Source organism: Colletotrichum graminicola (assembly GCF_000149035.1).
Source record: "Colletotrichum graminicola M1.001 genomic scaffold supercont1.30, whole genome shotgun sequence".
NCBI classification, from domain to species: domain Eukaryota; kingdom Fungi; phylum Ascomycota; class Sordariomycetes; order Glomerellales; family Glomerellaceae; genus Colletotrichum; species Colletotrichum graminicola.
In genome coordinates, this window is record NW_007361034.1 from 260,392 (window position 1) to 287,445 (window position 27,054).

The following is a 27,054-nucleotide window of genomic DNA, read 5'->3' on the forward strand; positions in this document are numbered from 1 at the left end:
AGGCTTCGACTGGCTGGTGCCCTTTGCTTGAGGTGAAAAGAGGCCAGAAGTCCTCGAATCGCAAGTAGATGGCATGCCCTACGACGGAGGCAAACATGCTGGTTTCCCTCTCCCTCTTCTCTCTCCTCGTTAAACGGTCCCACCCCGGCCCCCATTTCTTTTCTTTTCCCATCCTCTTCTTTAATTGCCCGTTTTGTTATTCCCGTTGTGCCTTGATCGTCCCGGCGCGTTCCCACCCTCTTCCTGTAGTGGTGCGATAATCGACTGGGACCCGTCCACTTGCCACCTCCCACGACATTATTCAACTTGACCCACCAGCCCGCACGCACACTCCCGTCCCTGACAACCCGCCGCCGACCCTTACAAACGTGAGCTTGCCTGGTCTTGGGTGCTAGGTACCGTAGTCCTTCCAAGTCTACTACGTAAGCTGCCCTGCCCCTGTGGATGGGGCACAGACACAGACAGGTACCTCAAAGGCCAACACTACCAGGGCATAGTTCGCTCTGTAGCGTGCATACCCTGGGCATATTGAGTTGGGATTGGCATTGGCATTAGCATTGGCACTTATACAGTGTGTGCACATCTCTCTCTCCCCTTGGCTTTGAGGCGCACGCGCGCGCACACCAAACCAACCAAACTGGACTGGACTGGACTGGACTGGGCTCGGCTGGACTGGGACCTGGAACTGGAACTGGGAGAGAGCTGGAGCTGCAACTGGAGACGGACTAGACTGCTGCTGCACGCTGCATACTGCACATTACCTTTGCTCCCGTTGCTACCACACAGTCCACACACTCTACCTACTTTGCCCTTTATTCATTCTCATGGCCTGATCTGGTCTTAGCAGAGCAGGGCCCTACTTACACCACCTCTCTCTGCCCTCTTTATCCCTACGACCTTGGGCTTCCTTGTGGTACCAGATACAGAATGGAAACCACCCTAGATCTCTCCTCCTTGTCTCTTATTTACTTTTGTCGTCTCTCTCCCTCTCTCATCTTGCCGCCTTATTCTGACTGAATAGGTCCCTTACCCAGCTCCCCTCACCGTACAATCACGCACACACACCGCGTGTGCGCACTCACACTCACACACACACACCTTACATCCCCTCCCCTCTCACACTGCTGTTTGTGTCGTCAGATAGCTTGCCACCTCCCACCCTCTCTCTACACTTGCTACCTTACGGATACCCTGGCCCGGACCCTTCCGCTCCCATAGGTGCGCACCAGCCACTTGGACAAGCTCTGGTCTCGTGTCGCAACGTCTTTCTCCTCCCCCGCTTCCGTCAACGTACTACTTACTACAACTGTGACCTCTTTCCATCGCCTTCTCAAACCTCTCCAACACCTCCCCGTCCGTTTCCCTTCCTACCGTCTCCTTGCTTCTCCTCATCTGTTCTTCAAGCCCGTTGCACTCCCCAAGGATCGAGGGCGCCGCCCAAGGCAATTTCATCTCGCCCCCCCTCCCTCCCCCCAGCATCCGTACCAGCATCCACAACTCCCAAGTCCGCATTCCACTTTGCGATCGCTCTCTCATCCACTACGCGACGACCATGAGATGCGCCTAGCTCGTCTGTCGCATTGCCATCTCCATCCCCTCCGCTAACGACATCGGACCTCGATTCTAGACGGCACGCATGCAATACACATCCGTACAAGCACACGCACACCACGATTTGGCCACGACGACTACCGCCACAGCTTGCTGCGCGACCCCTCGTCATACAAACCGTTGAATATTTTCCTTTGGGCAACTTCGGGTTTGGGTTAGACGGGCTGGTTTAGACGACTTTTCGCACTTTTTCTTGGCTTCCGTTGTACGCGCGCCATAATCATCTTTCGTACCAAACTCTCATACTCGTCACGCGCGCTTTCCGTCACTCTCACTCTCGCTCCATCTACGCCTTAATAGTGTCACTCACTGCTTGGACACCCTACCCTCTCTCCCTGCACCGCCTGTCTGTGCTTGCGACCCCCCCCATCTCCCCCTCAGAGCACCACACCCCCCATCTTGTCTTGAGCCAACTTGCCGCGCCACACACCACGCATCGGTCGTCGCCCAGGAGCCTCAACTCGATCCTCACGCGCGCGCCATCACGTCGATTCTGCCTCCAGTCTCAGCCAACCCGTTATTCAGTATCTAGAGATCGCACACTTCGACACGCCCTGGGAATATATCTACTCAGCTTCCCTCAGCTAGGTACGTACTTTTTTCACCTTTCTGTTGCGCGAATCGTTTTCCTGGTCGCAAGGGCTGCTGCTGCTGCTGCTGCTGCCGCCGTTGCCAGGCGGGAAATCCATCCCCCAAAGACAAACTCCACAACCGTTCGTCGGTTCATTGCTGGGCAGTCTGCCTGCTTGCCTGCCTGTCTGCCCTTTTATCCTGTCTGCCTTGCGCGTGTCACATGGCATTGCACGGGTTCGCCCTCAGTCCAACCAACACCCCCATCACCCGCCCCCTCTTAACCATTCGGTCAACGACATTTCGTACTTAGGGTGCGGTCTGCGGCGTTAACTTATTCGTCTGCTTGCCTTACCTTGTTGGGCGCCGGCCTGTGAGGCCTGTGGCTCGGGTCTCGTGGCGGCCTTCCAATTCCCCTTCGCCAGTGGCTGCCAGCTTTGACCTGCAGCCTCCGCCGCAGCTCGCTGCGATACCCAAGCTGCTTGCGGCGAAACTTGTCTCTTTCAAACTTGCCTCACAGCGCTTGCCTTTAACGGTTGATGACATAGCTGCTAACACAACGACTAGTCTCGTTCGGCCTTTACCGCTTTAAACAAATCACCTGACCAAGCTCATTAACGCAGCACTCACTCTTCATCCGTTTGAACCCACCCGTCTTCCCATCCTCTAAACGAGCTATCAGCAGCTCGCTTTGGGCTTTTTCAAGGTTGGCCAAGTCGCGGTTCCAGCCGATCCAGAGCCAAACCCTCAGTTGGTCCCAACGGGAGGACAATGAGCTCAGGTACGGGCAGTGCCAGCGCCGCCAAACCCGGCCCGTCATCCAAGCAGGGTCAGGGCGCCTTCTCTGGAGTCAGCAACCACACCATCCTCCTGGACAAGCTCAACCGTAGATCGACGCCCGATTCCGAAGCACTTGCGAGCTCAGACGACGAGACCGATTCTCATCGCCAGGAAGCCCCTCAACAGGCAACCCAGCATCAGAAGCCGGTAAGACGCGCTTCTTGGCTCAACGACACGACCCAGCCGCTGCCTCGGCCCCGCAAAGGCTCTTTCGCCAGCAGCTCAATGTCTCCTACAGCCTCCCACCCGAGCACCCCGTCTGCCGAGGGAACCGCCCCTTGGGGTACTCACTCTCAGCCATCCGGCGTCATAGGCCGTGCTCCCGTTTCGGGAGGCTCTTTCACCTGGGGAACAGGTATCTGGAACAGCGAGAGAAAGGATCCTCCCTCGCGCCTGAGTGAAGTTCTGCCTTCGCCCACGTCCACGATGCCGCCTGGCTCAGCCGGCGGCTCTTTCTTCAACACCGACGTCAACTATGGCCAGACGTCCCCCGCGCCGCGAGACGCTGGTCCCAATGCCCAAATCCCCTTTGCCATCCCTCTCCATCCCACCCCCAAGACCTACCGCTCTCAGTCGTACTCTGTCGGCCAATTAGAGCCTGACGCGCCCCCGACTGCGATGAGCAGCTCTACGATCCTAGGTCGTGGTCGTGCCCATGGACACTCAGGCTTGCAGCATCGGCCCTCCCGTCCCAGTATGCTGAGCGAGATGTCGAACGACGGAGGACTGCTTGGGAAGGTCAAGGAGGTTGACGACGATGACGACGAGAGTGCGACAGAGTCCATGCAGGGATCTATGCATCAGTCCGCCGAGGCAAAGACGATCGAGTTGCTTGCTCGCGAAAATGCCATGCTTCGTCAGCAGCAGCAACAACAGCAGCAGCAGCAGCAGCAATATCAAAACCGGCTCCGCCCGAGAGCCTCGACTGGTGCGGCCTACGGACTTGGTAACGGGTACGCTCTGCGCGAGTCCGTACCCGAGGAGTCCGACTTTGCCATCGACGAGCTCGATGAGGCCAACGACGGAAACGAGATGGCGACGAAGAGAGCCCTGGGCCGGAGGATGAGTGAGTACGGCGCGTCTGGATTCAGGTCGCCCTACGAGAACCGGAAGCTGGAGAATGTCAAGAAGGCCTTCTGGCACAGCTCTCTGGGCTTTGGTGGCCCCGAGGGACAGCAGAGTCGCAGACACTCGTTTGCCGACATCCCGACCCGCCAGGGCTCCATCAGTTCCATTAACGAGTCTTTCAGCGCGCTCGACAACCCCGTCCCTGAGCAGCAGCACGCCCAGGATTTCTCCATGGGCTACTCGGAGAACCAGAACTATCCTCTCGGCAACACAGGTAAGCGGAGTTGGCAAACTACTTGATTCTACGAGACTAACCGGGCAAAACAGCTGCTTACTTTACTCCCGGTGGAGGTCTCGCAGCTCCTCCCCAAAGCATGCAGTTCAACAATCCGTTTCCTTCGGCGTACACGATGCACCCCCCTTATGGAAACCGTGCGCCCTCGCCTCATCGTAACGTATATGCCATGTCGCAGCCGCGTCACAACCAGCTCCTGCACATCGTCCTGTTCAAGTGCGCCAGAGCCGATGTTTTCTACATCCAGGAAGGCACTGGCCTGACCGTCAAACCGGGCGACTTGGTCATTGTGGAGGCTGACCGAGGAACCGACCTCGGAACGGTTGCGCGAGACAACGTCGATTGGCAGACCGCCAAGGAGCTCAAGGAGCACTACGCGGAGGAACAATACAAGTGGTTGATGATGTACTCGCAGAACGCTGCTGCTGCCCAGGACGGCACAGGCGCCGGCCTTATGGCGGCTGCGAATGGTCTCCAGGGCAGCGCCGTCGGCGGAATGGGCCCGCCCAATCAACACCACATGCAGGAGCCCAATGCTGGCGAGCTCAAGCCGAAGTTGATCAAGCGCCTGGCCCAGAGCCACGAGATCCACGCCTTGCGGGACAAGGAGGGCAACGAGGCCAAGGCCAAGCGTGTCTGTATGCAGAAGGTTAAGGAGCATGGGCTAAACATGGAGATCCTCGATGCCGAGTTTCAGATGTGAGTTCTTAAAAGACCATTCCAAGACCAACAAGGAGAGGCTGACCATCATCAGGGACTGGAAGAAGTTGACCTTCTACTACTTTGCGGACTCATACATCAACTTCAATTCTCTTGTCACGGATCTGTTCAAGATTTATAAGACCAGAATCTGGATGTCGGCCATCAACCCTGCTTCGTTTGCCAGTCCGACCCTTGGCATCCAAGCCCCTAGCGGTGTTGGGCCTGGAGCAGTCGGTGTTGGCCGTGGTTCAAACAACTCCGAGCGACGATCTGCGCAGCAACAGCAACAACAACAACAACAGCAGCAGCAGCAGCAGCAGCAACAGGACCAGCAGCCTGGAGGATTCGGTGGCCCTGGCCCGGCTGGTCGCGGATTCCAAAACTCCTTCACTCCGCCGTTTGGTGGAGAGAGACCTGGAGGGCCTGCTGGTGGCTACGGTCAACCGAACTATCCCTACTCGCATATGGGCGGCATGGGCAGCGCGCCCAGGCCTGGAAACGTTCCTTATGTTCCGGGAGTCGTCCCGTCGCTCGACAGCTACAGTTTCCCAGGAGCGGCCGACTACCAGATGCGGTCGCGTTTTCCGCCAGGAACTGAAACCGGCCCACACGAGCCGGGCGGAGGCCCCATGAACTCTCAGAACGACTGGGCCGCCGCGTTCCAAGGTCTCTCCTTGAATAGTCGTTAAGGGAGTATCTCCGTTTCGACAGCGAGTTTGACATCTGCATTCTGCATTCGCCGGCTGGTCGAGCTTTTCGATAAGCATCTTATAACTATTTTTCTCTGCCCTTCAACACATTTGAACGCACGTCGCCGCAACGGCTTATCGTACATGGATACGGTTAGCATGGTTGGGGTATTGTAAGCATAGCCAATGGCTGCCGAGCCCGGCAATCTTTATCTCTCACTGTTGGCGTTGGAAGGTTGAAATTTCTGCTTTTAAATTGCCAAAAAAACGGTGGGACCTTCGTGCTTCTTTTCGGAAGATAAAAAGAGGACAGCAAAGGGGTGAAACCGGAAGAGACATGTTGACCCCCGAAACACTTTCACTTTTTTCCTTTATGTTTCGAAACTCTGGAACCACGGCCTTTCCTCCCCGATTCATGATGATGAGAGATTCAAGAGAAGACTGAGGGGCTTTCATTACTACTCAGGGCACTACCGACATAGACAGAGAGACTTCCTTTACTACTTTATTCTTAACTCCCTCCCCCACCCTCAATCACCCCACGAGCATGGTGTAACCTGAGATCAAAAAAGGACTTGACTTGCGGTTCTGGTTCTGGTTCTGGTTCTGGCTTATGGCTTGGTGTCGGATTCTTGTACGAAAGATTTTGCTATTCCATCAACTTTAGGCTTCGAGACCATCAAGATTTTACAGCTGTCCAAAATCTACCATTCTGCTGCGCGTGATTCGTTGTATTTTCGTCCCCAGTTATATGTTAGGAATAACACGGAGCGTTGATGCTTGTGAAGCTGCTCCATCTCCAAGACGTCACTCAGCCGCCCGCAACATGTCATTTGACCTTTCCTCAGCAACACCACGTGGGTAAGGCACAATGCGTACCATGTATGGCGGACGGTCCTGGCAATCCCCGCACCCTGAACTTTCAGATCGCCCCGTCGTTCAAGCTTTCACCCGAAAAGCCCTTGACATATACAAGATGCTGGCCGACGACCATACCCTTGGGTTGCGGTCCGGAGCCCACCCTGGCCGTCTGCAGACAATGACCGGCACATGTACAGGAAGTCAAGGATGATGGCTTTCCATTCCGGCAACTACCCTGTGCCAGGCCCTTAAGTGATGCATCATGTGAGCATCGACGATGAATCACTGCCAGTGTATAACCATACCGGATGTCCACCATATGGGGGAGGGGCAGGAGATTTGGTGACCAGTGATGTATGAGAGGAATTAAGACTCGGCATCGGCGTGTCTGAAACGCTTAATTTTGAGGTACTTGGGGGTGTTGGACTCGAAGGGTGACATGGAACACTCATGGTAGCAGACCTGGCAGAAACCAACGACCTCATTTCCTCAGCTAGTCGGCTGCCGCTCGCCCTTATGCAGAGGGGGGCCCAAGGTCGACATCAAGCTGCCACCAGAAGGGCGAAGAGCAGCAGGTGACTTCAGGATCTACGGATATGGTCGAAGACGGTCATCTGCAGTGGCTTTCAACAGTCCAAAACATGAGGTGGACGGAACAGCGGATAGGTCAACCGATATAAAAATGCTCGCACGCCAACATGGCCGTTGAACGAGACATGTCAAGGACGGGAGGTGGGCAAAGATGTGATGGCTCGAGACTATGTGACAGAAAGTCGCCCTAGGAATGCTCCTGCAGGGTGTTGGGCTTCTTTCGAGTACTGGCATAGCAGAGAGCCAGTAATGAGGATACCAGCTTCAATGTTAATGGTGGGGGGAGAGAAATCTTTCGTGGGAATCGTTGGCATCGGAGAATATTGCAAGGGAATTTCACCTAGAAGATATACAGCAACAATTGAATGAAAAATCATGCAGTAAGATAAATCCCACTTCACACTCTAGAGCACGCCGGTCAATGACACGACGTTGAGCCAAGAACCGTTAGAATGATTGGGTCGGGTAGCACGAAGGGGAGGAATTCTCACCGAGAAGCAGACTCACCGAGACCACTCACCCTAGTCACTCACCGAGAATGGAAAACTACCGCCCCATATTTAGGTTCGGGGCAAACCCAATGGCGCTAACCCTTTCAGGGCTAGAACGTCGCTTATTGAGAATCGCACAATCTTGTCGAATTTTCCCACCAGTTTCGAACTTTCTCAATCGTCGTCGTCTATTTTTCATCAACACCACCACCAAAACCTCGGCAGCCGGATTTTACGTGAACAGCTGGTTTGTCTCCTCTCCCTCCCGACAACACCGTCGCTCATTTTACGTTTTCCTCACTGTCTGCCAATTCAAGAGGCTAACCTGACGCCGTCACCGCAGTCAAAATGGGTGCCCTCAAGTATGTCGAAGAGCTCCAGAAGAAGAAGCAGTCCGATGTGATGCGCTTCCTTCTGCGTGTTCGCTGCTGGGAAGTACGTTGAAACCACCCGATTCCGAACCATGTGGACGCACGACAAGTCTCTACTCGTCTCTTCTGCCCCTCCCTGCCGATACCGATTGTCGAATTTTGATCAACCCTCTCATCACTTGGAGGGGTCTGATCTGTTCGAGAATTGGGAAGGCATCACGAGGGATGGTGGCATGGGTGCATCGAGAGGACTTTGCGTTCCTGCTATACACTCGTTGAACATTTGCTGAGAGTGCATCAATATAGCTCCGACAGCTGAATGTCATTCACCGCGCCTCGCGTCCCTCGCGCCCCGACAAGGCCCGCCGCCTCGGCTACAAGGCCAAGCAGGGCTACGTTATCTACCGTGTCCGCGTCCGCCGCGGAGGCCGCAAGAAGCCCGTCGCCAAGGGTGCCACTTTCGGTACGTTGAATCGATCCGTACGATGAACCATCACCCCCGCCGCAGAGCGGTCAGAGGGGTGTCGTCGCCGTCTAGAGGGGAAGAGATTGCTAACAGGATTGGAATCATAGGCAAGCCCACCAACCAGGGTGTCAACCAGCTCAAGTACCAGCGCTCCCTCGCCTCCACCGCCGAGGAGCGTGTCGGCCGCCGCTGCGCCAACTTGCGCGTCCTCAACTCCTACTGGGTTAACCAGGACTCGACCTACAAGTACTACGAGGTCATCCTCGTCGACCCCCAGCACAAGGCCATCCGCCAGGACCCCCGCATCAACTGGATCGTCGCCCCCGTCCACAAGCACCGCGAGTCCCGCGGCCTCACCGCCACCGGCAAGAAGTCCCGCGGCCTCAACAAGGGCCACCGCTACAACAAGACCCAGGCCGGCCGCAGAAAGACCTGGAAGCGCCACAACACCCTCTCCCTGTGGCGCTACCGGTAAACGGTTTCGTCCCGCAACGGAGGATTCCGCGGTTGACGTGGCGGTTCTCCCCGACGACAACATCATCGTCTCTTCAAAAACAACGGCGGCTGCCGGGTGTGGTGTTCACGGATTGCAAGGACACAAGGACGGCTACGGTGGATCGTCATCTTCATCATCATCATCATGGGTGGTACTCGGTATGCTGTTTCTTCGACGACAGCTTGGGAACGCACTTGATATCATGCGCTGGAGTGTTCTTCTCCCCCCGGTTTGAGACATCCGGGTGGAAAAATTCAAATCGATACGAAAAATGGAACAGACTTTTCGAGGTTCTTACAACGGCGGGCGTACAATGACGAGTAACGTGATTTGTGAAGAAACTTTTTTTTCTTCTCTTCTTTTCCCAACACTCCCGTCTCATTTCCCATTCGCCTTGTGATGCCTCGTAAAACCGACGCAATGTTACGGATAAAAGCCAATCACTATTTACTCGGCTTCCTCGTCGCGTCAATGTGATGTTCTTGGCCCGATCCGACCATGCTTGGGCGGCTTGCCCCAGCGTACACCGGTCTGCCAAACAGCTTACTTGGACGGGTCCTCGTGTTGCTATATCCAGGAGCAAAAGTGTTGCGTTGCCCCCCTTAAAAGCGGTTTGTTGAATACTCCATAGGACCGACCCTCGGTGTGGAAATTTTTTGAACAGGACTCCCCAAACTTGTGGGGGCGGGCGGACATGGATCGCCGGTTGGGATGGTTAAAGGGGCGGAGCACACTCTTCTCACTGCCACCTTTGGAACGATCCAGTTGACCACCGACGACACCGTACGGCCGAATCCCTTTTTTGGAACCAACTGTCACGAACTAGAATAAAAGCGCATGAAATTCTTCCTCGTCTAAGTGGGCTAGATAGCTTGATAATTACTGAATGTTTCTGTTGTCCCAGATCGTCCCCGCCTGTCCTGTTTCTTTGTAAAGTCTTGTCGCAGCTCATCAGTTTGTAGAAAGTTTTCTCAAATGCCAAATTCCCTGCCAAACACCGTACCGTCGTTATGGGTATTGTTTTCCCTACCCTCTGGGCCAAATTAAATAATCTTCAAAACGCCACAACCCTTGATCAATGGAGGATACACATTCTGCTGTATTAGGCCCGCCATCCCAACTGTTTGCCATTGATTATTAGTCTTTCTCCTTATGAAGAAAGGTCACCTCTCAGATTCCCTGCCGTACCCACACTCAGAAGCGCGTCATATCACTGACCTCGCTGTACTTGGTGAAGCGGGTGTTGCCAGTGTTCATGGGATGCAACGCGGTGGGCGGACGGTTGATCTCGGGCATGATAGGGCTGCGGCGGTCCTCATCCCAGCTCCTGTCGGAAGTGTGGCCCTGCTCGATGTCGGGCACGAACGGGCCGCTGATGTTGGGGCGCGCAGCGGTAGTGGTGTTGCTCTTGGTCCACGGAGTAGGGAACTTCTGTGTAAAGCGCTTGAACTTGTTCGGTTGCTTTTCATTGTGGATAGAGTTGCTCCGAACCGAGTAACCGTCGACGAGCGAGTTCTTGCCCGAGGCGAGCGTGCCATCACTGCGGATGTTACGAGCATTGATGCCGTTATGTCTGTCGCAGAAAACGATGGACGAGATAACGTTGAAGAAGCCGAACGTGATGGCGAGAATACCCGAGGCAAGGATGAGGCGCCACAGGGGCAAGCCAATGGTTTCGACGGAAAAGGCAGGGTTGGTGCTGTTGGCGAGCACTTGACAGCCCATGACGATCATGGCGATGCCGAGCCAGCTGAGGCCATGTTCGCAGGAGAGGGTCGGCCAGTTGCGCTCGAAATAGTGGCGGAAGACGTTCAGCTCCGAAATAATGAGGAAGATGGCGACAGAGAAGGTGAAGAAGTGCGAGGCGGAGACGAAGAAAGCGAAGTGGCCCTTGAGGATGGACATGACGATCATAACCCAGGCCGAGGCGCTCACGGCTAGGAGACCGATGATGTTAAAGGCCCGGAAGACGTTGAGGATCATGTGGCCGGAGCCGCGAAGGCTAGAGTTCTCGGAGAGGTTGAACATCTTGGGAGGCTTATTGTGGTCGCAGTTCGCGCACTCTCCGCAGCAGGGTTTCTTTGGTTTCGGTCTGGAGGAAGAAGTCGTAGAGCCCTGGACAGCTGCAGGGGTCGACCGGACTGAATATGGGTGAAGTGAGGATTCTGAAGGCATTGTTAGCGAGGAGTTCGTCGTCCAGGAGAGGCGAGGTATCTAACATGCGAGTGAGTAGCTGACGGTGAGCTCGATGACGATAAGGCTAATAGCAAGTTCTCAGTCTTACCAAGCAGACTGAGAAATCCAAAGGAGCGGTGGTGGTCCCTGGGTATCGAGGGTGTTTGGTCTTATTTGCGATTATGAGCCAGGTAAGAAATGATGCCGGAAACCAGTCCAGCAAAAGGTAGTGATATAGGGAAAGTATAGAGAGCTTCACAATGAGAGAGAAGGATTGTAAGTGAACAAGATTAGTAGATGCCAAGAGACGAAGTCAGTTGTTCACGACTGTTCAGTGGAAGGAAGGTAGGTGAGGAAGAGAAGCGCCTGCCACAGGACCGAGGGTAGGCTCAGGGAGGTTCGACGTCAAAGGAAGGAGGCCCGGGCCTCCTTCTTTAATATAAGCAGCACTCCAAGCGTTCCTGCCTTATCAAGCTTAAAGAACATGGCTCAAAAAGAACAATGCAGGACAGGTACAGGACAGGCAGGGTTGCTGTTCCCACTCAGCACGTCACCCGAAAATTGTCTCGTTGCCATCGGGAAGGCGAGAGCAGGCCCAGGTCTGGTTTGGCCGAGGAGCCACCTGGCGGCCGTCCTCATTCGTCGTTTCGCATTAAATACAAAAAGTTTCGAGCAACTAGCAGCCAGTCGTTTTGGCAGTGCGGAGGGGCTATCAAGGCTGGGATGCGTCGGTGGGGGACAAGAGAACGGAAGGGGAGGGGGCGGAGACGATGGAGTGTTCAAAGCTTCTCCTACGGACGACTTGGTCAATCTGTCGATGTCCCTGGCATTACGAGGACTGGGCTACGGGGGTGTGGGATGCGGGATGGTGAGGGAGACGTGGGAGGCTCGAACAGCGGCGGCAGCGGAAGCACTTGTCTTCCCTGTGGCTGAGGTTCCACGCGATACTAAGCGGCGGCGTCCAGACGCCGTTTCAAGGCGGGCGCCCTAGTCGAGCACTTGCAGTCCTAGATAATTAGACCAGGGATATCTGTCAGTCATCTGGTGCTTGGCTACGATACGACTCGCACGGGTCGGGCAGCGGTGGCCTGCAGCATGTGAGTGAGCGCATTCTCATCGTGGAGCCGCTGATGCCCTGTAGCTCTCGACAGTCGATGCAGATCCACCCCTCCCGATGCTCATCAAGAGCGAAGACGAGACGAAGAAGAAAAGGGTCTGAAGGGCCAAGGCTACTCCGTACCAGTGGTATGAACATGCCGTGGGTCATTTTCGTCCAATGGTGCGCTAAGAGTCGGATCGCTGCAGCACTCGTTAAGGGACGCGGCCCAGATGATCCTATGAAAGGGCGGCAAAAATGCAAAGCAGGAGGCGAATGTTCAAGCATTAAGGCCCAGACGTTGGAAGTATACTACTGTAACAAGCCGGGGGGGGGTGGGGGGGGGTGGCATAGGCCAATAATAGGGTAGGGTAAAGGCAGATAGATTGTGGTCGCGCGGAAGTTGCAAACATGTTGGCAGTCGAAAGTGGAAGGGACGACCCAGATTCTCAGTTCACGGGCCCGGCGCCGAATTGATTGGATGATGGGCGACGACGCTTTGTTTCATGCGGGTTTACCTAGTAACGACAGCCGCCAGCCAACACGTCAGGCACAGAGGGACTGCTGGCAGACCCCTGCCGATGCCAGGACTACCGATTCGCTACAGGGCGCGGATGGGCTGGACAATGCAACGATTAGTGTGAGCGGCAAGGCAAGGTACATGCAGATATGCGCCGCTTGGATTGGGGCACTTGTACGGATACCGTACTGTACTGTCTCGGTCTCCCGAATGCGATGGGGTCAACCCTGAATCTTTTTGGGGTTCTCGCGCCATACCGATAATAATTCAAGAGCACAAGAGATAACATCTCATCCTTTCGCAAAGCAAACTGAGATAGGTATCCAATGCGGTCCAGGGTGTCCGTATGGTAGCGAGCGTAGAGATGGTGACTTTGGCAAAGCCAACGTTCAACTTCGCTACCGTCTTGGGAGTCATGGCAAGCAGCATGACGATGACAATTCGTCTTGGCTATTGCTGGCGATAAGTCTAACTGAGTAGCACATCCCCGTCAACTTCCAGTCAAGTTGGATCAAGTCCCTTGCGGTCAGATATGGTCCTGGAGGATGCCAAATATCTCGGCCGAGGCACCTAATCAGATGTGAAGCACAACACCGAGCATCTGAACTGACCTCGGTTCCATTGGCGAGAACCATTGATCCGTGGCCATAACTCACCGTGCTTCCGTCTGGTATCCATCCGAGGTGGACATCAAGTGTCACCCAGACGCCATGATCAAACGGAACTCGATCGTGAAACCCCAAAATAGAATGAACAACCCAAGCGGTCGTGCCTCAAGGGTCCGCTTTCGCATCCAAGTGATTTGTAAACCGGAGAGATCCCGATACCTGCTGGAAGGTCGCCTAATAAGCGCCCACCACATGCCATTTGTTCTTGACCTATAATGCCATTTCTAGCCCGTGCCTCGCCCTTCAAGGTCTTAACTTGGATACGAAGAGGTGTAACCGCCCAGCAAGTAATATCGGCTCATCACGCTCGTCTATTTGGGGCCGCGTCCAGCCGCGGTGCCTGTCTACTCGAAAAAAAAAAAGGTAAGCTTAAGCGCCAGCACCGCCTCGATGGCCGGGCCTAGCTTCGCGGCAAGATGTTGCTTTTTTGTAATATTGCCATTGAGCAGCAGAACAGCAAGCCGACTCTGAATGCTTTAAAAACCTGCTGATATCCCCGCGAAGCTCACTTCCAGCCTTGTCTCTGTAATAAACATTGTTCAGCGCACCCGCACATGTTTTTTTTCTGCATCTTTTATTCATCGACAACTCTCCATAGAAAGATTCCAAAGCCAAGTCTTCTGGCGGGTTGATCGGAGTTACCAGTGCCTGACTGGCCTTGGGTGCATATGCATTATGCCAAACCGGTGGGTGGGTCAATTGGACTTCTTCACAGTTTGCGGAACAATGGAGTTGGAGTTGAAACCGTACCGACGAGGAAAAAGGAAAGCAGAAAACAAAAGGTCTGGGTTGTCCTCTGGGGTTCATTCAGAGATGTGTCTTTGGAAAGCTGGCTAGCATATTTGTAGTCTCGTGCTGGCTCCACGTCACCATTGTGAAGCTACAAAACCAGTGCTTCTCAAGAAGAAAAAAAAAAAAAGGTTGCTTGCAAGCGATACAGAGATAAGACAAAGGGGTGTCAGCATTATCAGTTATTAAGCCAACTGAACTGAAGTTAACAATCTACCAAGCTACCTAAGCTACCTAGCTACAGTGCTGGGTCATTAGTATTTGAACAGCAATAATGAGGACCAATCAACCAGCTAGACTTCCTCCGTGCGGTCCACACTTATAAGGAACTTGCACCGAAATATCATAATAACCGATTTACTTAGCCCTGGGTTATGTGAGACCGGCATCATGTGACCCTTATTGCTGTTCAAAAACTAATGACCCAGCACTGTACCTACCTGGCACCTAGGTAGGCACCTGAAAGGAATTGCTTCTCCCTTTCCCTGGGTCATGGTCTGTGCGTATAAAGCACGTGACCCCAGGTCCTGCTTCTGCCGCCCGTCAGCCTCAGCTTGTCTTCGAGCAATGGACAGACGACCCGACGTCAATCAATCTCTTCGACAAAATTGTTGCCGATCGGGCTTCTTTCCCTTACCCGCCACGGCAGTATACGACGGTTTTTTCCCTACTCACAAAACGCAAAACGCATACAATCGATTTGCCAGTCGCCAAATCCTCTCTTCGCCCTCACTGATTTCTTCCATCGCTGCGACAGCATCCTCGTGACTGCCCAACTGCCACTTCCATTTGCTCTTTGTCTTGGTCATCTTCGCGACGCGCCCATACGCTCGCCCGAATCAACGAGCTTCTCGTTGCAGTCCACAAGCGATCGCGATAGCTTTCCATCGGATGATGTCGTGACGGCGTCCTTGCTATCTGCTTGGATCTGGTTGGCTTGTGCTGCGGAGGACTTGAGCAGAGAGAGGGTCTGGACACGAGAATTGGAAACTGCAAAGCGGCCCTTCCCAGTTTAGGTTATCAACCACGTCTCTTGTTCAAAGAAGCAGACGGGCGCGCTTCCATAATAAGGGTGGTTTCTTGTACTTTCAATCGTATACGGTGAAGGAGGCTTGACTTTGGTCGAGGACGATCTGAATCTTCCCCGCTGCCACTGCGTCTTCGTTTCTCGGCACTTGTCGCTCGCCATCGCGTGCTCTTGACAGACGACTATTTCATTCTTCTTCTTCTTCGTCAGGACTTTCGTCGACCAAGAACAGTTGGCAACCATGTCATACGAATCGTCCGCCGCCGAGGTTGCGGAGGACTACCGTCAAGCTCTCGAAGACTTGACTACCAACGTGCGCTTCGAAATCAGCAATCTGACGATGATTGCAAGAGAGCAGACCGAGCATGCCCAGGTCATCTCTGAAGTTTTGCAGGACCACATTTTGAAGGTAGGCCATGCTCCCCATTACTTCCTGGCGGCAGTACACGCACCGTCTATGTCCTTGTGCCAAGCAACGATGCCTGAAGCTGCGAACCTTTCGCTACCAAATGACTTGACTAATGCTGACATGTGCCGCAGGCTCCAGCACACAAGAAGCTACCAGCCCTCTACGTTCTCGATTCGATCGTTAAGAATGTCGGCACTCCATACACGCTGTTCTTTGGAGCCAAACTATACACGACATTCATGGAGGCGTACGCCGCTGTGGACGGTCAGGTTCGCCGCAAGATGGACGAGATGCTTCGTACCTGGAAGGAGCCAGTCCCAGGATCTCTCGACAAGCGCCCAGTCTTTGCCCCCGAGATAACGCAGCCCATCGAGAATGCCTTGTTGAAGGCTCGTACATCGGCTCTTCAGGCCCAACAAGGGCGAGGGGCCGGTCGCGGTCGACCGCCTGCTGCGCCCTACCGCGAAACCCCGACACCCCCAGGCATACGACCTGGAGCGGCCCAACAGATGCCCTTTGGTCAGCCGCCGCCTGTGCCGCAGGTGAACGGTAACCGGCCCCCAAGCGCACCGCTGCCGCATCACCCGCAAATGGCTCCTTACGCGGTTAGTCTTTCTCATTCTCATGACAACTGAACACCAGATACTGACCCAAGCCATAGCCTCCCCCGCCGTCATACAGTGCTCAGCCCTCAGCGGCCCCAGGCCCTTACCAGCCCCCTACGCAGATGCCGTACGCGACTGGACTCTCGGGTCCGCCTCATGCTGCTGGAATAAGCAAAGACTCTCTGGGTCAAGATATCCAGAAGTTGATTGATGCGTCGAAGTTGGAGTTTGCGCAGAACCCCCATGATCATAGTATTCAACAAAGACTCAAGGCGTTGCTGGATGTGCAGAGCTTGCTACAACACCAGAACTTGCCCCAGGACCAGTTAGTCCTGATTAAGAATCAAGTAGCCGATCTTGCTGTAAAAGTGAGGCCGTTCTCGGCCCAGAGCGCAACCCCTGCCGCAACACCCGTCCCCTCTCATCCACCGCCGCCTCCTGCGGCGCCTGTAGTTACATCTGGACCACCGCAGCAGCCTGGTGCGGTGACGCTTGATGCCCTCTTGGGCCAAGGAGCTCTTGCTGCATTGTTGTCGAGACAGTCAGCCACACCGCAGGTTGCCACGCCCCCACCTCCATCTGCCAGCATGGCGATTCGGTCTCCCCCGCCGCAAAAGGTTGAGCCGTATCGACAGCCCAGTGCGACGCCGGCGGCAGATCCCATGGCTTTGCTGGCCGGCTTACGACAAGCCGGGCTGCTTCCCGGGCCAGCCCCGAGCGCAACTCCAACACCGGCGCCTCCTCCAGGTCCGGTACCGCCTCCTGGAATGCCCATGTTGCCTGCTGGCTTGCTGCCTCCTAATCTTGCAAGCTTGCTAGCATCAGGTCAACTGCCACCGCGTCCTCCCCTCGGAGGCATGCATGGCAACCAGCTTGACGCCACGGCTCTTAAACAGCAGTGAGTGATCTCTAGGGCGAGTTTTCGTGAGGTCCACGAGCACTAATGATTTGCAGATTCCAGCCACATCTGATCCCGTCCATGTTTGATCAGCTGGGTCCCCAGTGTACTCAGTGCGGCAGACGATTCAAGACGGACGAGGAGGGCAGAAAGAAGAAGATGGCACACATGGACTGGCATTTCAAGGCTCATCAACGGCTTGCGGAAGCAGAGAAGAGGGGTCAGCATCGCAGCTGGTACGTCGACAGCAATGTAAGTTACCAAGGTCGGTGCCAAGCATGGTTGATGTCTAACACGAGGCAGGACTGGATCAAGTCACGAGAAGCTATCGACGTCGACCATGTCCAATCAGCAGACAACTCATCATCTAGTCCTGGTCGGGCGAAGAAGGAGGCCAAGCCTCGATACATCCCAGTGCCGGACGCCTCGAGCGGTATCAACAGCATCTGTCCAATTTGCCAGGAAAAGTTCGAGAACAAGTGGTTAGACACCGCCCAGGAATGGGTTTGGTTGGACACCACGCTGGTAGGCAACCGAGCATACCATTATAGTTGTCACTCGGAAGCGACACAGGCTAGGGAGAGCAAGCCGCCATATTCGAAGGGAACGCCCGAGCGGTTGCTGGGTAAACGCAAAGCAGAGGTGAGTTTGAATGAGCGTAGGCCGTTACGAGCTCAGACTGACAATGCCAACAGGGTGACTTGAAACATTCGCGTGGAAGGATGAAGAAAGACAAAGACGCACTGAAATGGCCCAAGACGGAACTTGATTACTAGCAGTATATCCAGTAAGCAGACGAAAGCCTTTTCGAAGGCATGATGGCTTCGCGCAGAAACGTTGGATCGTACTGAAGAGCTCATTGTGAGCCATCACTACCTCATCACCCTGCGAGACACGCCTCTCGAAAGCATTACGCGGTGCCAAGCCGTGAATGCTGGGCTCGTGACGAATCGTGCGACCCCAAAGCGGCGAGGCGTGTTGGAAATCTCCCTCCCTGAATACAGGGTTGCCAAAACGTCCAGGCAACAGAAAGGAAAAAAGAAATACAACGGAGTCGGTCAAAGGCGGGGGGGGGGGGTTGTGTTGATCGTGGGGGGAAAGAGATCAGCACGCACGGAACACCGGGGAGCGGATACCAATGAAGCATGGTGAGGCTCCGTTGGTCGGAGCTGCCGGGGCGAATGATCGGCAGACGAGCTTCGGTATGGCAGTCAACATAGGTGCTTGGCAAGGCTAGGCCGCATCAGCGGAGATAGCGTGTTCGTCCAACATGCGAGGGAGATGGAAAAGAAGGCAAGCCGGAGGCGGGCTGGGAGCACACCGCAACACCGTACAGGTGACAGCGAAGCAAGCATCAATGACCGCCTGGCGGACTGCCCACATGGGTACGCATGCATTTTTATCAAGTAGCATCGCGTGGCTATCATAACAAGCCCATTAATACATAGTAAAACGGACAAAGCCCCGAACCGAAGCTAGCGGTGGGCTCGTATGCAGCGCTGGCAGCGGAACTAGGGGAACGAGTCTTGTTGCATCGCATCAGTGTTGAAAACGGAGTTACGCCTCATGATTTCTGATATGCTTCTCCACAGGAGCTCCTAGTGATGCATATTGTTCCCGGGTTGTGAATGCGTATCCACAGTCTAGACTCTGCGCTAGACACACAATCCTTGGCGGTCTTCCTCGCGAGAGAAACCGGTGGTCTGAATCCGCCGGTCCAGCAGCAAAGGTAGTAAGTGGGGGTGAGTGAGTAAGGTGGCGGGCCAAACCGGCCAGTCCTGGGGGTCCATTTGGTCTGGGTGGACTGACAAAACCACTGTTGTTTCCAAGTCGTTCTCGTGGTTTATCCAAAACTATCTACCTAGTGTGGGGTGGGATATACAATGGTATCCGGCCGAAGTTAATTACCCCTGTTAGGTAACTAATGTTCACCCCCCTACTGCAGGACTTCACTTTTGGTGAATATTCCCCCTCTACTATGATATCAGCTGTGGGGGGTAACATCATAGGGGTAATTAACTTCCCCCTGCCACCCTGTAGAAAAAAGTCCGGGGCAGCATTGGGCGACGATTGGGTCGCATGGAGCGCGGGAGAGAGAGAGAGAGATGGGGGGATGTGGAGAAAATCTGGTGGTTCCCAATGACGAACGACCCCGACGTGGAACGAACGCAGGCTTCTACACTAGCACCAGCAATACGGTACGGTGGAGAATGATGGTGATGATGGACTTGCAATGCTGAGGAGGCAAGACAGTGTACTCCGTACATGTTGTGTTTAATCCATTTAGGTACCGGTAAGACCTGGTTTGGGGGGGGGGGGGGGGGGGGGAGAAACGGTGGATGCCCACACGCCCCCCCTTCCCGGACCACCATATTTGGCTTCCCGAGGTCTGGTACCGAGTTGCATGTTCCCCTCGGTGGCGTCTTACACTTCATGTCTTGCAGGGGGCTGCTGTGTTCTTGTTCCAAACCACCTACAGTTCGGTATGTTCTCTTTTATCCCGAGTTCACCGGTTAAACTGGTTGGGAGGTTCATGTTGAACCCGTTGTTCGCTCAAGTAAGCTGCTTGCAAGTCGTGCCCGCTGGACTGAAGGGATCTGTATGAATGCAGAGGTCGGATCTGGAAGAGGACAGGATGGGTGAGAAAGAAGGTGAGAGGAACTGTGCTGGCCACTGGTGTAATACAGGTATAATGCCCCGATTCTTGCTCAGAAAGGCAGCTTAGGGTTCACGGCCACTAGAGGGGGATGTACAAATGGTCGGTCGTGAAATCAGAGGAGCCATTTCCACCACCAGGGCTTTCCGTCCTCCGAGTGACAGCCAACGCTTCTTCTGGAACCTTGTTGGGGAGAAGGACATTGTCACGGCGGGGTCGGATTTCCATCCCCTTCTTCCGGACGGCGACGGCGGGGATGTCGGGATTGAGATTCAACATGCTATGTGCACCTCAGTCGTGCTGTCGAAGCATTGATTGGGGCTTTTGGAACCTTTGGGGCCTAGACGTCCTGGGACCTACCCTGCTTTTCCAGCTGTTTCCAGGTTCCCCGGGCACCCCTCCCGGTTCTGTCTTCAAGCATGTCGCCCCCGCCGTCTGCCACCAGCTTGGAGTTCCCCAATGCCGGCCAGATCTACATCATCCAACAGCAAAGGAGCAGGTGCATGTGCAGAGGCAGAGAAACAATCATCAGCTGTTCCCTATACCGAAGAAGCAAAGTCCCCAAGTAGTAAGCATGTTGTTGATGTAGGTACATGTAGGTAGTGTACGGGTACGATGTACATAAACTAGGTACCTGAGTACCTACATACACTAGGAAGTTAATGTCGTTGTTAATTGCCCCTCCACTACCCTCCATCCCGTTCGTACTTAGGCGTTGCCCCATGTTGCGAGGGTGAGCCTGGTTGGACCCCCGCACGGCGCTTGGAGCCAGAGCTTTCGCACACCCCGAACAGCTCTTTTCCTCTTCCATTTTCTCCCCAATTGTTTTTATCTTTTTTTCGCCATCCACGCGTCGGGACGGAGTCTTGTCTTCCTCCTGCATCATGTGCAAGCAGTCTATACCGAGTGGGGTAGCTAGCTCTTGTACCTCTCCCATCCTTACCCCACTCGATGGAGGGGCAAAGGAGGTCCAGGTCCTGGGCGGACACCATACCATACACGGACTATACCACACCGGTGCGGTCGCTCACTCATTTCACTCAGCTCAGCGCAAAAGCACACGCTCGCTCTCTGCACCACATCCCTTTTGTCACAGGAATAAGGATGAAGGGTGTGGTGTGTGCCGATAGGAGGTCAGTCAGCACCGGTTGACTGGACGTCCGCCTGCCTACCTTCCTGGTCGAGTCGAGGTGCTCTTTCTTAAAGCAGAGAGCTCCCCTTCATTCCCCTTGTTGATCAACAGAAACCTCTGCGTCTTCCCAGGAGCTCTACTTTCTCGTCCTTCTGCGTCCTTATCCTGCTGTAGATTCTGCTGTCAATTGACGCGAGACGATACGCCGTCGGTCTCCCCTTCGTTGCGTGGTTAAATAGAGCTCTGTTCGTACGTGACGTTCCTGGCGTTGCACACCGCGCATCATGGAGTAAGTTCTGTTGTTACACCAAGCCCATTACCACCGCGCCTTCGACCCTTCGGTTTGGAAACGTTTCGTGAGGACGCCTAGAAGCTGATAGTCCTCCCCAGGCCTCCTCAGTCCACCGCACCACCTCAACTTCTCGTGAGTTCGGCCGATTGGACCTTGCTCGTTACTGTGTTTGGTAGAGACGCAGTCCATTGACTCGAAGCAATTGACCAGGACCACTACGTCGGAATTGACGTCGGCACTGGATCGGCCAGAGCATGCATTATCGACGAAACTGGCGACATCAAGGGCCTTGCCAGCGAGCCCATAAAGCTGTGGCAGCCCGAGACTGGGTACTATGTAAGCTTCCCTTGGCATCTCGCCTACTCTCTGCCTCTGCGAGCCCTGCTGACGCCTCCCCTCCCCACCAGGAACAATCGACTTCGGACATCTGGGCGTGCATCTGCCACTGCGTGAAGCAAGTCCTCAACGAATCCAAGGTCGACCCAGACAAGATCAAGGGCATCGGCTTCGACGCTACATGCTCCCTCGCCGTCTTCAGCCACGACACGGATGAGCCCGTTGCCGTGACGGGGCCCGACTTTGATAACGCCGACGGCAACGACCGCAATGTTATCCTCTGGCTCGACCACCGGCCCGTTGAGGAGACGGAGAAGATCAACGCCACTAAGCACAACCTACTCAAGTACGTCGGCGGCACCATGAGCATTGAGATGGAGATCCCAAAGGTCCTCTGGCTCAAGAACAACATGCCCAAGGAGCTCTTTGACCGCTGCAAGTTCTACGATCTCGCCGACGCCCTCACCCATCTGGCTACTGGTAACGAGACGCGGAGCTTCTGCAGCACCGTTTGCAAGCAGGGCTACGTTCCCGTCGGCGTCGACGGCAGCGTCAAAGGTTGGCAGGAGGATTTCCTCACCACCATTGGGCTCGAGGATCTCGTCAAGGACGATTTTAAACGTCTTGGCGGTGTCAACGGGGTGGTGAGCCTATTTCATTGAACCCTCCCTCTTCATTTCCCTTTGCGAGCAAGAGACAGAAAGGGAGGCCAGTTGACTGACCGGAAACAGAACGGAAAATACCAGAGCGCCGGAGAACTTGTTGGCGTGCTCTGCAAGAAGGCCGCCGCTGAGCTCGGCCTTCCCGAGGGCATCTCCGTCGGCGGTGGTGTGATTGACGCCTACGCCGGCTGGATCGGCACCGTCGGTGCCAAGGTTGAGCTCCCCCCGGGCCATCTGGAGGCGGACCAGCCTAAGAACGATCTTTCTCAGGCGTTCCACAGACTCGCCGCGGTCGCCGGCACCTCGACCTGCCACTTGGCCATGTCCAAGGAGGCCGTCTTCGTGCCCGGTGTCTGGGGCCCATACCGTGACGTCCTGCTGCCCGACTTCTGGATGGCCGAGGGGGGCCAGTCTGCCACCGGCGAGCTTCTCCGACACATAATCGAGATCCACCCTGCTTTTATCGAGACGAACGCACTTGCGATGGCCGAGTCGAAGAACATCTACGAATTCCTCAACGCCCACCTGGAATACATGCGGGAGAAGAGCGGCGCGCCCTCGATCTCGTACCTGGGCCGTCACTTCTTCTTGTACGGCGACCTGTGGGGTAACCGATCACCTGTCGCCGACCCCAACATGAAGGGCGCCGTCGTTGGGCTGAGCAGCGACAAGACCACGGACAACCTAGCGCTGTGGTACTACGGCACGATGGAGTTCATCGCCATGCAGACGCGCCAGATCGTCGAGGCAATGAACACGGCCGGTCACGAGCTCAACACCATCTTCATGTCCGGCAGCCAGTGCCAGAACCCGCTGCTCATGAGCCTCATGGCCAGCATCTGCGACATGCCAGTGCTGGTGCCGCGGTACACCAACGCGGCGGTCGTCCACGGCGCGGCCATGCTAGGTGCCAAGGCGGCGACGGCGGCCGAGGACGGCTCCACGGAGGACCTGTGGTCCATCATGGACCGTATGAGCAAGCCTGGCAGGCTCGTCAAACCCGGCACGCTCAAGGGTGAGAAGTTCCTGTTCGACGCCAAGTACCGTGTGTTCCTGGAGCAGTGCAAGACGCAGCAGGATTACAGAAAACAGGTCGACGCCGCTGTGGACCAGTGGCTCAATGAGTGAAGCGTACCAGGCCGGGATCCATGACCGATAGACGGTTTAGACGGTTGACGACATTTACGGGGTGTTGGACGTATGGGTTTATGATTGCTTCGCCGGACAAGGTTTGTACGAGGAGTTGCAGGGTAATTTTAAGAGCCATTCTTTAACGAACATGAGAAAGACTTTCTTCCACTTCTTTCCTTTTCTTCCGTCAACAAATTGTCAATCCCGCTGTGGTCGGTTCGATTGCCTCGGTTCAATGCATGTCTGTGGCGAAAGAGCAGTGAAAATTGGGGTAGGTTTGCGGACCAGCCACTTGTTTTCCCTCCCGTTGTCTCCTAATCAACGGGTCGAGGAAGGCAAGCTGTATCCGTAGCGAGCACACGTGCCTGTAACCATGGCAGCTGATAGGGCAATTGGAGGTGCGCTTCGCAGCGGGACAGTGGAGCTTGCGGCGCTGGGACGGGAGGCCGGTGGGGCCGTTAGAGCAGCTCGTCAGATGCGAAAAGCCCGCCCGCAGGGAAACCGACTGACTGCTGAACTCCTCGCTTCTCGAGAACTAGGCAAGCCGGTATTGTCCTAACGAAATCACATCGAGAAATACATCTTGGGTGAAAAACAAGCAAAACAAGAGTACGTCGTTAGGTAAAGAAGGAAGCGCCGGAAGGACAACCCCTCGTCCGAGCTTTTCTGTCCATCGCGAGGCAAGACTGGTATCCGTACCTTTGCCGACATCATCCTGCTGCACCCAAAGCTTGTTTTTTTTTTTCCTTCTTCCACGACACCCACCACACCCACGCCCCCGCTCCGATTCGATCGACTATTTCCATCGTTAGACCTGTCGCCGCACTTCTCGTCTTCGGTACACAATCCTCCAGGGAACAAATCGATCGAGCAGACCGCGCCCTCCTTATCATTGCCTCCCCGATCTTGATAACCACCTACCGCCGCCATGCGTTTCGGAAAGACGCTGCGGCAGGCCGTCTATGCGCCGTGGAAGGACAAGTACATTGACTACGCGAAGCTCAAGTCCTTGCTGCGGGAGGACAAGTACGACGAAGACGACGTCGCTTGGACCGAGAACGACGAGAGCCGCTTCTGCGACGAGATCTTCAACGGCCAGCTCGAGAAAGTCGCCAAGTTCCAGGAGGAGACCTTCGAGACCTTGAAGCGCCGTATCGATGCGGCGTTTGAGAAGCTCAAGGAGCTGGCACCGCCGCCCAGCGAGGAAGAGGATGGCGCGGAGAACGCCCAGGTCAAGAAGCCTGACGCTGCGACCGCTGCAAAACTGAAGGACATCGAGACGGAGCTCGACAAGATCACGACCGAGATCTCGGAGCTAAAGAAGTACAGCAACATCAACTACACGGGGTTCCTCAAGATCGTCAAGAAGCACGACCGCAAGAGGGGTGATAGGTACAAGGTGCGGCCCATGATGCAGCTGAGCCTGTCGCAGCGGCCCTTCAATTCGGAGCAGAGTTACTCGCCCCTGCTCAACAAGCTGTCCATCATGTACTATGCCATTCGGCAGCAGCTGGACGACGGCGCCACCGACCAGCAGCCGCTGGATCTGGAGAGCCAGGGCGAGACGCGCCGCGGCGAGCGGTACACAGCTCACAAGTTCTGGGTCCACCCGGACAACCTGCTGGAGGTGAAGACGTACATTATGAGACAGCTCCCGGCCCTTGTGTACAGCGAACAGTCGGCCAAGGAACTAGACGGTAGCAACGACCCGACCATCACCTCGCTTTACTTCGACAGTCCCAAGTTCGATCTCTACAGTAAGAAGGTGGAGCGCAAATCGGAGGCCTCGTCGCTGCGCGTCCGGTGGTACGGCCAGCTGAGTTCGAAACCCGAGCTGTACTTCGAACAGAAGATCGTTGGCGAGAACGGATCGAGCGAGGAGCGCAAGTTCGCCATCAAGGACAAGTACATCAAGCCCTTCATCGACGGCACTTACAAGATGGAGAAGACGGTGCAGAAGATGGAGCGCCAGGGTCAGCAGGCCGAAGATATCGAGAACTTCAAGAGCACGGTCGAATCTCTGCAGGGCTTTGTCCAGGAGAACAAGCTGGAGCCCGTCCTACGCGCCAACTACGTCCGTACGGCGTTCCAGAAGCCCGCCGACGACCGCGTGCGCATCTCCATCGACACCGAGGTCGCCTTCATCCGTGAAGACACGTTGGACAAGAGCAGGCCATGCCGCGACCCGGCGGACTGGCATCGTTTCGACATCGATGGCCGGAATCTGACCTACCCGTTCAAGGACATCAACCAGAGCGAGGTCTCGAGGTTCCCATACGCCATCCTCGAGATCAAGCTGAAGGAGGATTCCAGCCGCAAGCGCCCCGAGTGGATTTCGGACCTGATGGGATCTCACCTGGTGCACCCAGCCCCCCGCTTCTCCAAATTCGTACACGGCGTCGCCTCGCTATTCGAAGACTACGTCAACAACCTGCCCTTCTGGCTGACCGACCTGGAGGCGGATATCCGCAAGGACCCCCAAGAGGCGTTCGAGGCTGAGGAGCAGCGCAAGGCTCAGAGAGCCGAGGACGAGCAGGCCGTGGGCAGCTTTCTGGGCACCAAGATCAGCTCCTACAAGGTGTCTAAGAGCTCTCCGGCCGGCAAATCGTATCTCGCGGACAGGATGGCCGCCGAGCCCAGCTCCCGCCCGAAGCCCTCCGAACGCCAGTCCCAGCAGAACGGCAACGGGTCCTCGGATCAGCAGCCAAGGAGCTACGGCACCCTTTCGTCCGTCCTCCCGGGCTTCTCGCTGTCCAAGTACTCCAAGGCCAAGCGGGCGCAGAAAAACCAGCAGCAGCTGCCCGAGGGCGTCGTCGAACCGACCGAATGGATCAAGAACTCGGGCGAGCTGAAGATCGAGCCCAAGGTTTGGCTGGCCAACGAGCGCACGTTCCTCAAGTGGCAGCATATCTGCATTCTGCTCGGCGCGCTCGCCGTGTCGCTGTATACGGCCGCCGGGGAGAACTTCCTGGCCGAGGTCATGGGCATCGTGTACATCGTCATCGCCGTGTTTGCTGGAGTTTGGGGCTATGGCATGATGCGCCTGCGGAGGAAGATGATTATCGCCCGCAGCGGCAAGGATTTCGACAACCTCATTGGCCCGCTGATCATCAGCATCGCGTTGATGGTTGCGCTGGTGTTGAACTTCGTGTTTGCCGTAAGTGTTGCGTCCTGGTTCTTTTTGCCTGTGGTTTGCTCTAATCGAGTGTCGACCGCTAACCTGACATCTAGTACCGCGCCGCCGTCGAGAAGATGGAGTCCAACGACGTGCTTGGCGGTGGTAATGTCACCGGCGAGCCGTTCCGCCAGGAACTCATCTAGAAGCAACTGTGCCGAAATATCGGTTGAGGTGAGCCAGAGCGAGCGCTGGCGAATTGTTTCCTTTGTATGGGTGTATTATTTTTGAGCATGAGCTTGGCTTGGTGTGCTGCGTTGGACCCGGTTCTTGCCCTCCTTTTGGTATTGAATGCGATGCCCGCTTAGAGTAGAGGCGTTGCCGTGTATTAGTGTAATCATAGCGTGAAGAGGAGTAGTGGTATCAAAAGCTGCACGAGGTTCAGAGGCGACATGTCGATTGCGTATCCCCCCCCCCCCCGCGCCCTCCGTC

General features: G+C 55.4%; 6 protein-coding genes across 6 annotated transcripts; 5 read left to right on the top strand and 1 right to left on the bottom strand.

Moving 5' to 3' along the window:
• Nucleotides 1-2,952: 2,952 nt before the first annotated feature.
• On the top strand, nucleotides 2,953-5,775 carry GLRG_07348 (uncharacterized protein; the record flags this gene model as incomplete). Its single annotated transcript, XM_008098033.1, has 3 exons — nucleotides 2,953-4,363; nucleotides 4,417-5,083; nucleotides 5,139-5,775. 3 exons carry the CDS (start codon nucleotides 2,953-2,955, stop codon nucleotides 5,773-5,775), a joined length of 2,715 nt encoding a protein of 904 aa, XP_008096224.1.
• A 2,291-nt stretch (nucleotides 5,776-8,066) lies between these two features.
• On the top strand, nucleotides 8,067-9,030 carry GLRG_07349 (ribosomal L15; the record flags this gene model as incomplete). The annotated part of the gene is made up of 3 exons (XM_008098034.1): nucleotides 8,067-8,153; nucleotides 8,396-8,552; nucleotides 8,663-9,030. 3 exons carry the CDS (start codon nucleotides 8,067-8,069, stop codon nucleotides 9,028-9,030), a joined length of 612 nt encoding a protein of 203 aa, XP_008096225.1.
• A 1,215-nt stretch (nucleotides 9,031-10,245) lies between these two features.
• GLRG_07350 (uncharacterized protein) lies at nucleotides 10,246-11,079 on the bottom strand (the record flags this gene model as incomplete). The annotated part of the gene is made up of 1 exon (XM_008098035.1): nucleotides 10,246-11,079. The coding sequence occupies one exon, from the start codon at nucleotides 11,077-11,079 to the stop codon at nucleotides 10,246-10,248; it is 834 nt and encodes a 277-aa protein (XP_008096226.1).
• Nucleotides 11,080-15,567: 4,488 nt separating this feature from the next.
• Nucleotides 15,568-18,014, top strand: GLRG_07351 (uncharacterized protein; the record flags this gene model as incomplete). Its single annotated transcript, XM_008098036.1, has 6 exons — nucleotides 15,568-15,735; nucleotides 15,867-16,340; nucleotides 16,397-17,238; nucleotides 17,295-17,490; nucleotides 17,542-17,880; nucleotides 17,934-18,014. The coding sequence occupies 6 exons, from the start codon at nucleotides 15,568-15,570 to the stop codon at nucleotides 18,012-18,014; spliced, it is 2,100 nt and encodes a 699-aa protein (XP_008096227.1).
• Nucleotides 18,015-21,310: 3,296 nt separating this feature from the next.
• GLRG_07352 (FGGY-family pentulose kinase) lies at nucleotides 21,311-23,444 on the top strand (the record flags this gene model as incomplete). Its single annotated transcript, XM_008098037.1, has 5 exons — nucleotides 21,311-21,315; nucleotides 21,417-21,450; nucleotides 21,529-21,654; nucleotides 21,726-22,298; nucleotides 22,386-23,444. The coding sequence occupies 5 exons, from the start codon at nucleotides 21,311-21,313 to the stop codon at nucleotides 23,442-23,444; spliced, it is 1,797 nt and encodes a 598-aa protein (XP_008096228.1).
• A 931-nt stretch (nucleotides 23,445-24,375) lies between these two features.
• Nucleotides 24,376-26,768, top strand: GLRG_07353 (VTC domain-containing protein; the record flags this gene model as incomplete). The annotated part of the gene is made up of 2 exons (XM_008098038.1): nucleotides 24,376-26,604; nucleotides 26,679-26,768. 2 exons carry the CDS (start codon nucleotides 24,376-24,378, stop codon nucleotides 26,766-26,768), a joined length of 2,319 nt encoding a protein of 772 aa, XP_008096229.1.
• Between the last annotated feature and the right edge of the window lie 286 nt (nucleotides 26,769-27,054).